Here is a 15,149-nt window from a genome sequence, read left to right as displayed (position 1 = left end):
GAAATCTGTCATCACTTTCATGGTATCTGAACCACAAAAGAGAAGACCACTCTCTTATTCAGACCAGATTTCATGGGAAAAATTTTCAGTCCAACATCCATTATGCATCGTGACCATTTTCTTTGACCACCTTCACAGAAAAACCCCTTTTCAATTCAAGTTGAAGTGGTCTTCTCAAAGATGTTTCACTGTATATTATACAAATGTTAAAAGGTGATAGATAAAGTGGTAGAATGTTTAAAAGGTCAGATAGTCAAGTTCTTGGCATCCAGTATGTAACAATATAAAAATTTATATAAAAGTATTATGTGTTTTCACAAAAAGGATACATACAATGTTAACAAAAGCCAAGGCAGTTCTTCAGCCAGGCACATAATGCACAAAATAGAATGTAACCAAAGGGGTTATAGGGATGACAAGTTTCATTAAGATCTGAACTTTTCTTTTCCAAAAGCTGCGACTGATCCAAATGATAGATTACACACTGAATGCTCTGATGAATCCTAATCAAAGCATTCACTCCAGACATCATTTAGCTGCTCCTGGCAGGCACCACAGTCTTTTTTGGCAATGCTTTGTGTTCAATATTTAGTTTGTCATGACACAAGGCAAATACTAATACGTGTTGGGGAACAAAACAACAGAACTTGCTAAGGATGGACACATACCAGTCAACTAGCTGAGCGTCACCTATGGTAGTCACCTGGGCTTCTTTATACATATAGGGGGAGAGTTATAAAAACCTGTGTAGAGGAAGAGTGGTGCAGTTGCCCATAGCAACCAATCAGATTGCTTCTTTCACTTTTCACAGGTTGTAAAGAAGCAATCTTATTGGTTGCCATGGGCAACTCCACCACTCTTCCTCTGCACAGTTATTGATAAATCTCCCCATAGTATATAAAACTAACTGAAAACATCACTACAACAAACGAACTCCTACCTTATGTTTTTCTCATTGCCATATAGATACTAACAGAACAAAAATATTCCTACCCCCAAATCACCTTATCAGCCCCCAAATAAAGGTTGCGGGGGATCCCTCTGGTTTAGATCCTCATTTCTTGGATATAGTGGAGAACAGCTACAAGTAGTGTCTTCCACTCTAAAGGACTCATCTACTATACAGACAACTCGCTAATTCAAGCGGAAACTTGGTGATCAGCTCGTAGTCAAGAGACCCTTTTAATAAAAAAATATATATATACAAACGGTAAACAAATGCGTAGTTCACTTCCAAATTTTCTTCTCCCCATAACTAAACCCTTACATCGCCATTGCTTAATGTTCAGTGCCCCATGCAAAAAAATACACATTAAGGGTAGGGCCACACGTAGCGCATCCGCAGCATATTTCACACTGGGGATGCCCCAATTCCAGCCACTAGAGCGAGTTCCCTGCTGCGGCCAGGTAGCCCTGAGTGTCTTCTCGTAAAAGTGGATTTTCTGCTGAAGATCTGCTACGAGCAGACATCCTGCCACAGAAGGGAGTCGCTCTAGTGATTGGCATTGGCGCATCTACAGCATGAAATACACAGCAGATGCGCTGTGTGTGACCCTCCAAAAAGAAGTTTTCTGGTCTTTTAAAATTTCCCAGAGGCAGGGAAAAGGAGGACAAATAAAGAAAAAGACTATACTCACCCTTGGCCTCAGCAGTAAGTGCACTAGTCCTTGCATGTGACATGTGAAGCCAGTGATTGACTGGGGTGTCCATTGTATGGGGACATCATTGTGCACTCCTATATAGAAACCCCAGAGTGAAGCAGCATGGTGGGTAAGCTATAATATTTTTATTTTGTTGTTTGTCCTCGCGTTCCTTGCCCCTGGGTAACTTTTCTAGAAGGAAACCCGATGAAAAATAAAAGTTCTACACAATATATAACACACACACATGTCCGTCAATGTGTTCACAGCTGCGCACAGTGTGGGGACTTGGTAGTCCTAAAATGGATAAATATTCAAGTGGGTGCTCAGCTCCAGGACCCGACCCAGCATCCCAAAATGTAATGCAAAAAATCAGATGGGTGAATAAATCTACTTGTTTGCTTGGACATTTTGGAGTGCCGCTTCCTTTTTGGATTTTTTGTAACACACACATAATGTCACATATTGCAGTATCATTTTACTGTCTTTGATGTGACCGCAGGAAACCATTTTGTCCCTCTGAACCAAACTTTGGAATTCAATGTTGATTTATGTTCTATAGAACCACCAAGGGTGTTCCTGGTCTTGCAGTCAAAATACAGACATGAAATAATATATAAAAAATAGACAAAATGTAGCTTCATTACGGCCATCAGAAACCAGCATAAATTTGCTGCATTTCACATTCCAATTTTGGGATTATTGACTTAGGCATATGTTCAGGGCCCCCGAGGCTGCTAATCAAACATTTACTTGGATTGATGGCACATAACTTATTGAAGACCGGTCGTGCGCTTTGTTACTAAATCAACATATGGAATAAATCCATAGTCCTTAGTGCAATGATCACAGAATGTACTAAATTCTATTTATAGCAGATGCCAGAAAGGCGAATTGGCAGACAGAAATTTACTGCACAATCAGACAAGCATCCAATGGTTGCAATGGATTCACTCTGTAATAAAGTATCATTTATTTAAAAAACACAGAGATCTATGGGGATCTCATGATGGGTAGTGAAAAGATGTTTTTGAAGGATCCACAAAGACTGGCCAAAGACCTGACAATCAGGGACAAGTTTTATCCTTCCTGATACTAAATTTTCAAGATATACCATAAGTGCTAAGAAGACACCAACAATTCTTAGATTATTGCTATGACCATTGCACCTAAACTCAAAATTAAGGCATGAAATTGGCTGTGTGTCTCAAACCATGTATTGTAACCCTGTATGTCCAGGGATGCTGGGCAGAATGTCAATGGAACCAGTAATAAGCAAAAAGTACAGAGGACTAGGAGCCATCAGAACAGCTGCAGGGTAAAGGAGCAAGTATTTTCTTTTTTTTTTTATTAGTCCTTTCTAAAAGAAAAATGTGTCCCTGGACAAGCCTTCTAAATGACGGCTTTGCATCTAATCATACTCATATAGAACTGAATACATTTTTGGTGCATTGCAGGACTGGAATAAACATGGCTGCTTCCTTCCAAAAGGCCCTCGATATAACAGCCCAACTGCAAAACCCAATAAAGCCATAGACAGGTATAACACGGTTTTTGTAAGATAGCAGCAATGTATTCTTTATTTCTTTAAAACTGCTTTAAAAGTACAGTATATAAAATAATTTCTATATATAGATAGTAGAGTAGAGTAGAGTTTAATTTGTCACTATAGCTTTTTTGCATCAATGAAAAGTAGTTTAGGTTATTTTAGCCTAAAATAAAGATCATAGATCACCGACGATAACTGCATAGAGGAGCAATATTTCCCATCAGCTGTAAAGGGCTTCAATACTTGTGCCCCTTAAAAACTGATATTAATAACATATGATACATTAGGTGGAACATTGTGTTTTCTGGAAGCGGCCATTTTTGTATTTAAGATGGGTAAATGTAGAAACTTAAAAGTATTCCAGATTTCAGTGACCTTTAACAAATACTCTTCAGTTGTACACTGAATATAATCCAACACAACAAAACGCGTGTCTGATAAAAACAGTATTATTGCTAAAAAAAAAAGACAATGAACACCTGACACGTCTGTATATAATATACTCTTGAATAATATCCGCACTCACCGCCAGAAACGGTAATAGTTGCTCCTAAATGGCCTCCTCAGGAGGCCGGATGAAGCGCTAATGCGCGAAATAACCGGTTGTAGCCTCTGAGCGCACTGAACGTCACTGCAGTCCTGGTCCGGCTATGATGGCCATTTAGGAGCAATTATTACCGTTTCTGGTGGTGAGTGCGGATAATATTCTTTTCTTTTGCTACACACGATTAGTTAAGTTGTTCTATATATTTGTTCCAGCACCTCCACCCGGCTTATCTGTTGACCTCGCTTTTTGCTATATTATCTCGCTGGCATTATTAACTCCTGAGAAGCTGTATACATTTGGTGCTTTCCTCACTCCTTCATCCACACCTATACTCTTGAATAGGTTTACAATTTTTGACCATCACCATCACATCATTTTCAAAAAAGTTGTCTATAGGAAACCTGCCAGCAGATTCACTTGGAGTATGAAATACCATGAGGGAGAGACCTGTCAATCATGGAAGTCTGACAGAGAAAACCCAGAGGGGAGCCGTCCACAAGACGATTCACCCTTTGCCCAACTATTTCTAAATCTGTGTCTCTATGAAAAGCTGCTGTGTTTTAGAGCAAAACATAGTTCAATGTAATGAGGGAGCTTGTTAGTATTTCATGTTGCCCTTGGTTAGGACAGCAGGATTCTGCTGACAGGTCTCTATTATCTGCTACTCCTTTGGTAACATCCACCATTAAAGTTTTATATTTGTAGAAATAATGTACAAACAAACATTCTAAGAAATTTAAGAAAAAAATATGACTTACACAGTTTCATCATTCTTAAATTCCAGTTCACCATACGCATCTTCAAAATCTTCTCCGCCACCTTTTGCAGTTCCTTCAATTGTCCTAAAAGGGACAATGACAGTGCCCCTAGCTCCAGATGTCCTATGAACTTTAACTTCCATCACGCCAATACTTTCACTGACACGAATGATGTCACATTCAAAAGTAAAAATCCCAGCATGATCATCATCCAGGATTGTAACGGAGGCCACATAGGGAGAGACTAAAACTGCTTTTGGGTAGGTAAAGGTATTGGGTTCCACTGGCTCTGGAGCGTCAGCTATTCGTAAGTTACTGAGTCTCACAAAGAAATGTTCATCTTCTTCAAAGATGTCATCATCAATAATCCCAACTGAGAACTCCTTCTGAGTTTCTCCAGATTTGAACACTACAGTTCCTTCTGTGAACTCATAATCGGCTCCTGCATTTGCAGATCCGTCTTCCGTTTTATAGTCCACTATCAGTGTCTTGGAGATATCGCCGCCTTTTCTCACAACGGTCAACAAGACAGCACCACAGTTTTCCAGGCATTGGTAGGAGCATGGATCAAAGTAGATCTTAGACACAAATTCTTCAGATTCGTCCAAACATATGTCTTGCAAGCTGGTGCATCTCTTTGACTGCTCAGCAGCATGCTTCTTTAGGATGTTACCTGCTCCCGTCATCATTCTGGTGGCTTGGATTCGGTAAAAAGCTCTGCTCTTCTGCTGGTGTGACAAGGCATAATAGTTTGCCATTTCTACTAACTGATCTAAGTCCTTCTCTGGGTGTTTTTGCTTTAAATCCTTTAGGATTCTTATCATGTCTCTGCGAGATTCATCTACTTCTTTTCCATCCATGTTTAAGAGATTTCCATCTAGAAAATGAGAATTCATGACTTTACCATCCATCTCAATCCCTTTAGGGTGCTCTGCCTCAGTCTCAATCATAATTCCTCTGTGTTTGTCAGTCCGATACTTTTTGTGCATATATTTGTAGAAGAGAAGACGTCGATCTGCCACCCAGGCAAGGACAACACACACAGGGAAGAAGAACAAAGTGAGCAAACCTTCCCACACTTGCACCACTCCAGGAGAGAACACAGCAAGGATCATATATAACCATATATATGCAAAGATGCTCCAGGCTGCAGTCACGAAAAATACTCGAAGATGTTTGATCTTTCGAACTTCACCATCAGGTATGACATAGACACAAATTGCAATAATGATAAACATGTTAAATGCTGCACTCCCAACAATGGTTGATGGGCCAAGATCTCCAGCAACAAAATTATGACCACATACTTCAATCAATGACAAGAGAATTTCGGGGGCAGAAGAACCAAGTGCCATGAGGGTTAGATTGGAAACAGTTTCATTCCATACTCGAATAGTTGTTGTGGAGGTCTCACCATTGGGTTTTTTAATAATGATTTCCCGCTCTTGTGATGTTATGACTTCTATAGATGCCATAAAACGATCTGCAATGATTGACACACCGAGAAACATGTAGATCATTGCCACAAAATACACGATAACTCTGGCAATTTTATCCCCCAGTGACGGGTTTTCTGGGTACCATATTGGCAAGATAACGCCTGCCTTACAGTCAAAAGAACCAGTGCAGTTGTTTGGTTTTTGTGCAGCACTTGGGGGATGTCCTGTAGAAACAGCATGAACCTGAAGACTTTGAAGAAGCAAGATGAAAGTGACAAGTCCAAAGTGAAGGAAGGCCGATGCATGAGGCCGCAACTTTAACCAAGCCATACATAAATGTGTTTTGGGAGCTTTAATTCCAAGTAATCCTCCTCAATGACCACTCAGGAATCTACAAGATAAGAAACAAATATCATGTTAGTTATTGGCTCCAATAAATCAATAAATTGGTCAGCATTAAGTACGGTATATTAAATACCAAATAGAATCAATGAGTCTAGTTTAAAAACCTGCACAAGATTACTGGTAAACTAAAAAGGCACTTTCACAATCAGTCAAGAAATACATTTTTGTATTGCTGTCAATAAATAATAAAAAAAAAAACTAAGTTATGAATATGGTATTATTCGCAAATTGATCTAAGGGTCCTCTTACATGTCAGAAAACTTCCCAATAGGAATGATAATCCAATATATACACATCATGTAGTGCATGTATTGTGTATTGAAAGGACCCTTTACACAGATCAGTCATTGGAACTGCTACAAGAACGATCATCGGATAAGACATGTAGCAGTTCTTCCATCTGTTGGCAGAATGTCTCCAATAATCGCCCCTGTGTAAAAGGGCCTTATGCCAGCGATAGCGATAATACAGCCATATAATTCGCTTTAAACCACAGATCTCACACATACAAGCAAATAACAGATTTCTACAAGTCCATTGGATGCATTTATTGTATGTTGTAGAGAATGCAACTCCATTAAAAGCTTAGTATCTTGTGAAGAATAAAGTCATAACACAGTGCAGCATGGAGGCAGCATACAGCAGCTGTACCGACTATTTTCACCATACATGGCCATCTAAAATGAATAAAATAAATGCACTCAGGCTTTATCACAGTGATGCTAAATGTATCACTTATTTGATAAAATACTTTATGCCTTATTTCCCCCCCCCCCATATTTTAGCTCCCATTTAGCAACAATTTATGTCATTGAATTTCTCCCAATAATCTGTTAAACATGCCTCCTTTCTGTTTTTGATGAAAGCCTACCCTCTTGGGGTCAATGACAAGCAATTAATGCTACTAAGCAATCTAATTCAACTTCAATGAGCGGCATCTTCTTCTCTGCACCCAGCGGCTTTGACAGTCAATTATTGTAGTAATGGACAATAGTATTGATTAGTTAACCAACTAATTGAATAAAACATCGCAGGCAGCTTTATTCCATTTTCCTATAAGTCATTTTATATATACAAACTGGTAAGCAAGGCTAGCAGAGTGCATTGTTATCTAGCATTTATATACTTATTACTTTACGGGTGGCTGTGTACAGAAATGATTTATGATATATTCACCACTAAATGAAACATGGCAGGAAAAAATCATTGAAGAGATTGTCCCAACTTGTCCCATCATGTGCCCTTAAAGGTTTTTTAAGGGCACATGGCGGTTATTGATGGAGGTCTTAGGTTCAGAACCCTCATCAATAGCCAGAGCAGCTCTTGGCTGACTTTATGTACCAAATGGTTACATGGTCGTTCATATATTGAATAGATACAATGTAATACAACATTTTGCCTCAAGTGTTCAACTCGGCTTCCCCTTAAAGTAAAAGTTGATCAGCGGATTTTAGTAGGTAGACTGAGGAAGGGGTTTAAGGTCAACTAGTTAACTTTGATTTTCCCATAAAGGACATTTATCACCTATCTGCTGGATACGTGATCAGTGTCTGATTGATAGGGGTCAGTGGGGGAACCACGTCCTGACTAAATGATGTAGAAGTCAGAAATGCGTGGGTTGCATAAAGATGAGTGCTTAAAACGGATATGTCCAACTGCCACCCCATACAAACAAGGAAACATGGGACCCGTGAGCTCGAGATTAGTGGGGGCCCCCTGTTATCAAACACTTTTCACCTTTCTGATGTCCTCAGTTGGAAAACCCCTTTAATGAATGAACATAGCTAAGGTCATTCCCGCTGTGAGATGTTTAGTCTACACTATCCAAAATGATTACCCATCTTGTACAATTTGTGAATTGTTGCTCAATTGGGTTTTGAACAAACTTCCAAAAACATACTGATAGGTTATCTAGCTTCCTAAAACTGGCCTTACTTTGTGTTTCCCAAACAGGGAAATTTAGTTGTAAGTCCTACTGGAAAATTATTAATATTAATGATTAATATTAATATTATAGAGATACAAAATATGTAGGTGCAATGTGGGCAACATAAATATAGATGAATGAAGAAATACTTGTTCATTTTTTTTCTGTTTCATTTATATGTTTTATACTCATTGTCAGTCCTCTCTCTATACGGAACAAAAAGGAAATGCTGTTGACAGATATTTTTTTTTTATGTGTCGTCCATATGGCACAAGTTGTCAGCCATAGTATTTCTTTTATATAATCCCTGTATTTAGGTTTCCTAGTTTACCAGTTCTTTAAAGTGACTATTCCCAGATGAATTAAAATTCTTCATAGATTTTGTAGTCTATCTAGATCATCTCGACAGTTCAGAACAATCTGACAGATGACACTTTTAAGACACTGGGGTGGCAAATATATAATTCAAGTGTTCTTACAGTAACATTGACATCCTGCAAGACAGAATGAGCAGACAGAGGATAATAGTGTAATTGCCTACATGAAAGAAGCTGAGCTGCCTACAGTGAGTGGAAGTAATTGTGATATACATAGAACAGTGAGAGAAATATGACAGGTATCATAGCAAGTATTGTTACAAGGCAGAATACCAAGAAACCAACTAAGGCAGCTTTAAAGTAAAGATTTCACCAAACAAAAAAACAGCCGGCAAGGTTACAGGTTGTTGTGCAATTTAGTATATTTCGGCAAAAGTTTTGCAAAAGAAACAACACCCCAAACTAAACACTTATAGTATATTTTTTTTTTTTTTACATTGTGTAATATGGAGTTAACGGATATGTCCATCTTTGCAGCCAATGTTTTGTATCATTTCATATTCTTTAGTAAGCAGGCTACTCTTTTTTTTTTGTCTGAGGCTACAAAGAACTCTTTGCTGTATCTATGGTTACAGACTACAAACAAACCGCCTAGTCAGATATTTTCACACATGTTATTAAAGGGGTATTCCGGGCAAAAACATCTTATCCCCTATCCAAAGGATAAGACGCCTGATCGCAGGGGGCCCACCACTGTGACCTCCCGTGATCTCGCTGCAGCACCAGCATTCTATGCGGGGCTTCTTCTCCAGTTTTGGAAACCTCAAGGTTTCCGGGACTGTAGACATCATGCCACGCGTGACGTCACAGGGGGGCGTGGTGTCCAGAGATTTCCGAATGCCGATGCTGCAGGGAGATCGGGGGGGGGGGGGCTAGGGGGGTCCCAGCGATCACACATCTTATCCCCTATCCTTAGGGGATAAGATGTTTAAGCCTGGAATACCCCGTTAAAGGATATATCCATCTCCAACAAAAGGACTGTCATTAAAAATGTAACCAATTTAGGGATAACAATTAAGACAACATTGGTTACTACCCAGAAAACTCATTGCACACTAAAGTACTGGATATAAAATAAATGAAGATACACTGGCTACAATGGTCTAAGGCTAACAGATCAGTGCAAGACTCTAGTCTCCAACATAAAGCTGAACTATTTTGATACTGCAAAAGGTGGATCCCCCCCCCCCCCCCCCCCCGTTTAACAATGCATCTAGTTCCTGCATCAACCTTTGTAGATAAAGTACTAAGGGCATAAATGTGTTCAGAAGAGCAGAGAAGAACTGCCACAGTGTCACTGTTTATAAAAGGGTCTGGGGATCCACAATGTAGGGACCATTACACACGTCGCCATTATATAAGCAACATGAAGCAATCACATCGGATAACAAAATGATGATATGAGTCACAATATGAATCATTGGTGTTTAAAATAGCTGCGCCGAATTCCTAAACACTGCAGAAAATGGATACTTTTTACATAAGTGACTCGCGAGTCAGCAGATCATTAGCTTCTGCTTTCAACATCTCACTTCAAACCACTTGGTTTTGGAATAAAACATTACAGGTACTACTACGAATTTTTTTTCAACTTTCTTGTTGAAATAAAGTGCACTTCACATCAAGTTTCTGATGTATGTTTAACACATATACTGGGCAAGCTCCCCATGTACAGGTTAAACATGTCAATAGCATGACATAGCTCAAATAAGGCCAAAATAATCTAAAAAAGTATAGCATCAGTCACAGGCATCTGTTAAAAGGATAACGCAGCAGTTTCTAGATTCCCGGAGACATAAGATGGCTACTTGTGTCTTGCCATGTATTTCTTTTATTCCGGCATTCACGGCTGCCTTTTCTCCATGAAAATGCGATTGACCTCCTAAAGTGGGATTGCACCTGATGCCAAGGATTATCGTGATTATTGGCGGACGTCTACCTCAATTTTTTTATATGCCTGTAATAATAGCATTGGGGAGATTTATCAAAACCTGTGCAGAGGCAAAGTTGCCCAGTTGCCCATAGCAACCAATCAGATCGCTTCTTTCATTTTTCAGATGCCTTGTTAAGAATGTAAGAAGCGATCTGATTGGTTGCTATGGCCAACTGGGAAACTTTGCCTCTGCACAAGTTTTGATAAATCTCCCCCATTGTGCCTATACACACACAATACCACAACCAACCACGGTGAACCTCTTAAGTCCACCTGATCATTGTTTTGGAGATACCTATAGTGGACCCTTTGGTGATTCTCTGCTTCCTAGTTTAGTTGTACTATATTCCATAAAGCAGATATGTAGCAAATAGAAAAGTATCCCAGCTCACTTCCTCAAAATCCAACGCGCAAGGACTGGCGTGGGCTACGCCTGGTATGGATAGCTGAAGAAGGTAGAATGTCCAGAGCAAATAGATCCAAACAGAGCAATTTATTGAAAAGTAAAACCTCAGTACACGGACAACATGGACACAAGTGACGCGTTTCGGCCCACCTAATGGTTGCATATTTGAATACAAGCCTTTTATACTGAACAGGACACACGTGGCTCTCCCCCAGGGAGGGAAAGAGGGCGGAACCAGGTGCGTGCCTGTTACGCTGAGCACTCCGGGCACCCTGCTTACCTCGGTGCGCTCACAGCGTGTGTCCCCAGGCAGCGCTCCGGTCACCTGGTCTCGGCGTGCGCGTCCCCGCTCTTAAATTTAAAGGGCCAGTGCACCGGTGATTGGTGCCTGGTCCAAAGTGGTTAATCTAGGGTTAAAGGTTCTGCTTTGACTTAATTAGGCCTGCACCTGTGCACTGCCTATAAGTACCATCTCCTCCCACAGCTTCCTGAGGGATCTTTGTTGCCTTAGTGCCCCAGAGAAAGCGTTTGTGTGTATTCCCTGCCTGTTGCTGAACCTGTTGCTATTGACTACCGCCTGAGAACCGTTGCTGCCTGCCCTGACCTTTTGCTACATCTGACCTCGCCTCTGCCTGATCCTCTTGTACCTTGCCTCATCTCAGCAGCCAGAGAGGTTGAGTCGCTACTGGGTGGAACGACCTGGGGGTTACCTGCCGCAGCAAGACCATCCTGCTTTGCGGCGGGCTCTGGTGAAAACCAGTAACTCCTTAGACTCCGTTCCCCTGGTACGGCCCACGTCATCTCCTCTCTGGCACAGCGGATCCACCTCCAGCTCCTGCTAGCTCCTGCCAGTCCGGATCCTGACAGTGCTGTCCTCCCAGTTTGCACAGGTGAGAAAGGGGCAATAGATAAACGGCCCTTACATAACCCTGCAAAGAAGGGGAGAACATAACACATTATATAAAATGATAACAGTAAAACAACCTGACCATATATCAGAACACATATAAAGAAAAAGGTATACTAACAAATCATTTTATTAACTTATCCAAAAATACTAAAATTAAATGTGTACTTCATGCTATGTGGTCAATGTAGGAGCTTGTCGCTCTGTTACTGATGTGCCAAGCGGAAGCGGTATAAATACACTATACAAGAATGTAATACATGTACCTAATTCATGTGTAAACCGTAATTCGCTTGGCTGACTTGTAAAAACAAAAAGAAAAAACTGAAAATATGTCTGGAGGTTATGTAAATGTACAAATATAGGTACATGATGTTAAAATGAATACTACATGTACAAAGACCAGGGGGATGAAAAAATGTTGTTGTGATGTAGGACTACTTATGACAAAGAGGAAAATAAAAATAATAATAAATGGGAAATGATAATAGAAAAGCGGACAGTGTATATTGATATGGAAAAATATCATAATCAAATTCAAGTTAATAATGTAAAATGGTGTTCATTCTTTTATTGAGTCCTTTGGGAACATGACTGTCCAATCTCAAGATCCAATAGACCTCTCGGTCCAGGAGCTTGCGTCTTGTATTGCCATCTCCAGGTTGGGATATTACCCGTTCTAACCCCTGTAATTAAAGATGATGTGTTACCATGGTGTACTTCGGCACAATATTGGGATATCATAGACACATGCCTCGAGTTGACGTGCCGCACATCTGAAATATGTGTACGGATGCAGACTTTTAAAGGGGTGGTCGTACAACCGACATATTGCACCTCACACTCTTTGCATGTGAAAACATACACCACATTGAACGTGTTGCAATTAATTATATTGGCCAATATTGTGTGTGTTTCGTGTAGATGTGGACACAATAGAGTTAGAATTTAACATGTATTTGCAACATATGCATTTTGTGTGTCCACACCTATAGGAACCCACATGCCTCGTAATAATGGGCATATACTTGTGTATAATTTGACAAATCTGATGAAGTTCGTTGCTATACCGAGTAGAGAAAACAACAGGTGAGTCTTTCTCCCTACCATACGATTTAATTGTACGAATGCTGGTGGGAGAAATGAGTCTATTGCGATTTTCATGTGTATCAAAAGTTTTACCTCGCGTAATATCTCATTCGGGATGGCCCCAAAGTAAGAGGCGCTGCTGTATATCTGATGCCTCTCTCAAAGTCGAGTCCACGGAGCAATTCCTGGGGGCTCTGACCATTTCTCCTACCGGTAAATTTCTGGTGACGTGTAGAGGATGGCATTATGTGGCGTGTAGGAGTTTATTGCTGTTTTTTCTATAAGTACAAGTACTGATCTGTCCATTTTCTCTACATCTCGTAAGGCGGAGGTCCAGAAAATTAACTGTTTGTTCCTCATGTGACACTGTAAATTTCAAGTGATTCAAATAATGGTTGAGGTCTGGTATGGTCGCCACCCCCCATCCCCAAATAAACAGGAGATTGTCTATGTAGCGACCATTCCAGACCACAGACGATGAAAAGGGGTTCGATGAGGAGAAGATTGTCCCCCTCTCCCACCAACACATATATATGTTGGCGAGAGAGGGGGAGAACTTCGCCCCCATCGAAGCTCCGGTGACTTGTAGATAGAATTGTTGATTGAACATAAAAAAATTATGATGCAATAGGAAGTCCACAGCTTGAAGAATGTATTCCTGTAGGGTGGGTGAGTAATGTTGTCCGGTATGGTCGCTACATAGATGATCTCCTGTTCATTTGGGGATCGGGGTTGGCGACCATACCAGACCTCAACCATTATTTGAACGATAATGTCCACAACTTGAAATTTAGTGTGTCACACGGGGAACAAACCTCATGTTAAATTCTAACTCTATTGTGTCCACATCTACAGGAAACACACACAATATTGGCCAATATATTAATTGCAACACTTCCAATGTGGTGTATGTTTTCACATGCAAAGAGTGTGAGGTGCAATATGTCGGTTGTACGACCACCCCTTTAAAAGTCTGCATCCGTAAACATATTTCAGATGTGCGGCACTTCAACTCGAGGCATGTGTCTATGATATCCCAACATTGTGCCGAAGTACACCATGGTAACACATCATCTTTAATATTACAGGGGTTAGAACGGGTAATACCCCCACCTAGATGTGGCAATACAAGACACAAGCTCCTGGACCGAGAGGTCTATTGCATCTTGAGATTGGACAGTCATGTTCCCAAAGGACTCAATAAAAGAATGAACACCATTTTACATTATTAACTTGAATTTGATTATGATATTTTACCATATCAATATACACTGTCCGCTTTTCTATTATCATTTTCCATTTATTATTATTTTTATATTCCTGTGTCATAAGTAGTCCTACCATCATAGTACATCACAACAACATTTTATCATCCCCCTGGTCTTTGTACAAGTAGTATTCATTTTAACATCATGTACCAATATTTGTACATTTACATAACCTCCAGACATATTTTCAGTTTTTTCTTTTTGTTTTTACAAGTCAGCCAAGCGAATTACGGTTTACACATGAATTAAGTATTACATTCTTGTATAGTGTATTTATACCGCTTCCGCTTGGCACATCAGTAACAGAGCGACAAGCTCCTACATTGACCACATAGCATGAAGTACACATTTAATTTTAGTATGTTTGGATATGTTAATAAAAGGATTTGTTAGTATCCCTTTCTCTTTATATGTGTTCTGATAAATGGTCAGGGCCGTTTATCTATTGGCCCGTTCTCACCTGTGCAAACGGGGAGGACGGCACGCACCTGGTTCCGCCCCCTTTCCCTCCCTGGGGGAGAGCCACTGCTTTCCTCTCAGTACACTCTATATATTTGTGGTAGAACCAATTTTAGAGATGAGCGAACCTACAGTAATTCGATTAGTTACAAACTGCTGAGCCGAGAAGTTTGTGACGAATCAAATTACTGTAAGTTCGCTCATCTCTAAGAACAATGGTTGCCATCATCCTATCAGTTTTTCTTTTTTCATTAATTTTTTAATGGTATGACCATGATGACTATGATACAGTTCACGCTGTCATCACGAACAAGCCCTTAAAGGGTTACTCCACTTGCCAGCGTTCAAAACTTAATGTTCTGAACGCTGTTTTCGCGCTGCAGGGGTCGGCCACACCCCTCGTGGTGTCACGGCCATGCCCCCTCAATGTAAGTCAATGGGAGGG

General features: G+C 40.3%; 1 protein-coding gene across 10 annotated transcripts in view; it reads right to left on the bottom strand.

Moving 5' to 3' along the window:
* SLC8A3 (solute carrier family 8 member A3) overlaps nt 1–15,149 on the bottom strand; it is a 297,810-nt gene that overhangs the window by 185,373 nt on the left and 97,288 nt on the right. For 9 of the 10 annotated variants that reach the window (XM_056547169.1, XM_056547168.1, XM_056547171.1 and 6 more), the window contains exon 2: nt 4,495–6,324. In XM_056547169.1, coding sequence (XP_056403144.1) covers nt 4,495–6,263 — 1,769 coding nt within the window. In that variant the 5' untranslated portion in view covers nt 6,264–6,324. Of the gene's footprint in view, nt 1–668; nt 727–4,494; nt 6,325–15,149 lie in introns of those variants that run through there. The other variant, XM_056547176.1, reaches the window with a different exon arrangement.

Source organism: Hyla sarda, chromosome 11, assembly GCF_029499605.1.
Source record: "Hyla sarda isolate aHylSar1 chromosome 11, aHylSar1.hap1, whole genome shotgun sequence".
NCBI lineage: Eukaryota > Metazoa > Chordata > Amphibia > Anura > Hylidae > Hyla > Hyla sarda.
The sequence above is the reverse complement of the archived record's forward strand: the minus strand, read 5'-3'. Positions and strand labels throughout refer to the sequence as shown.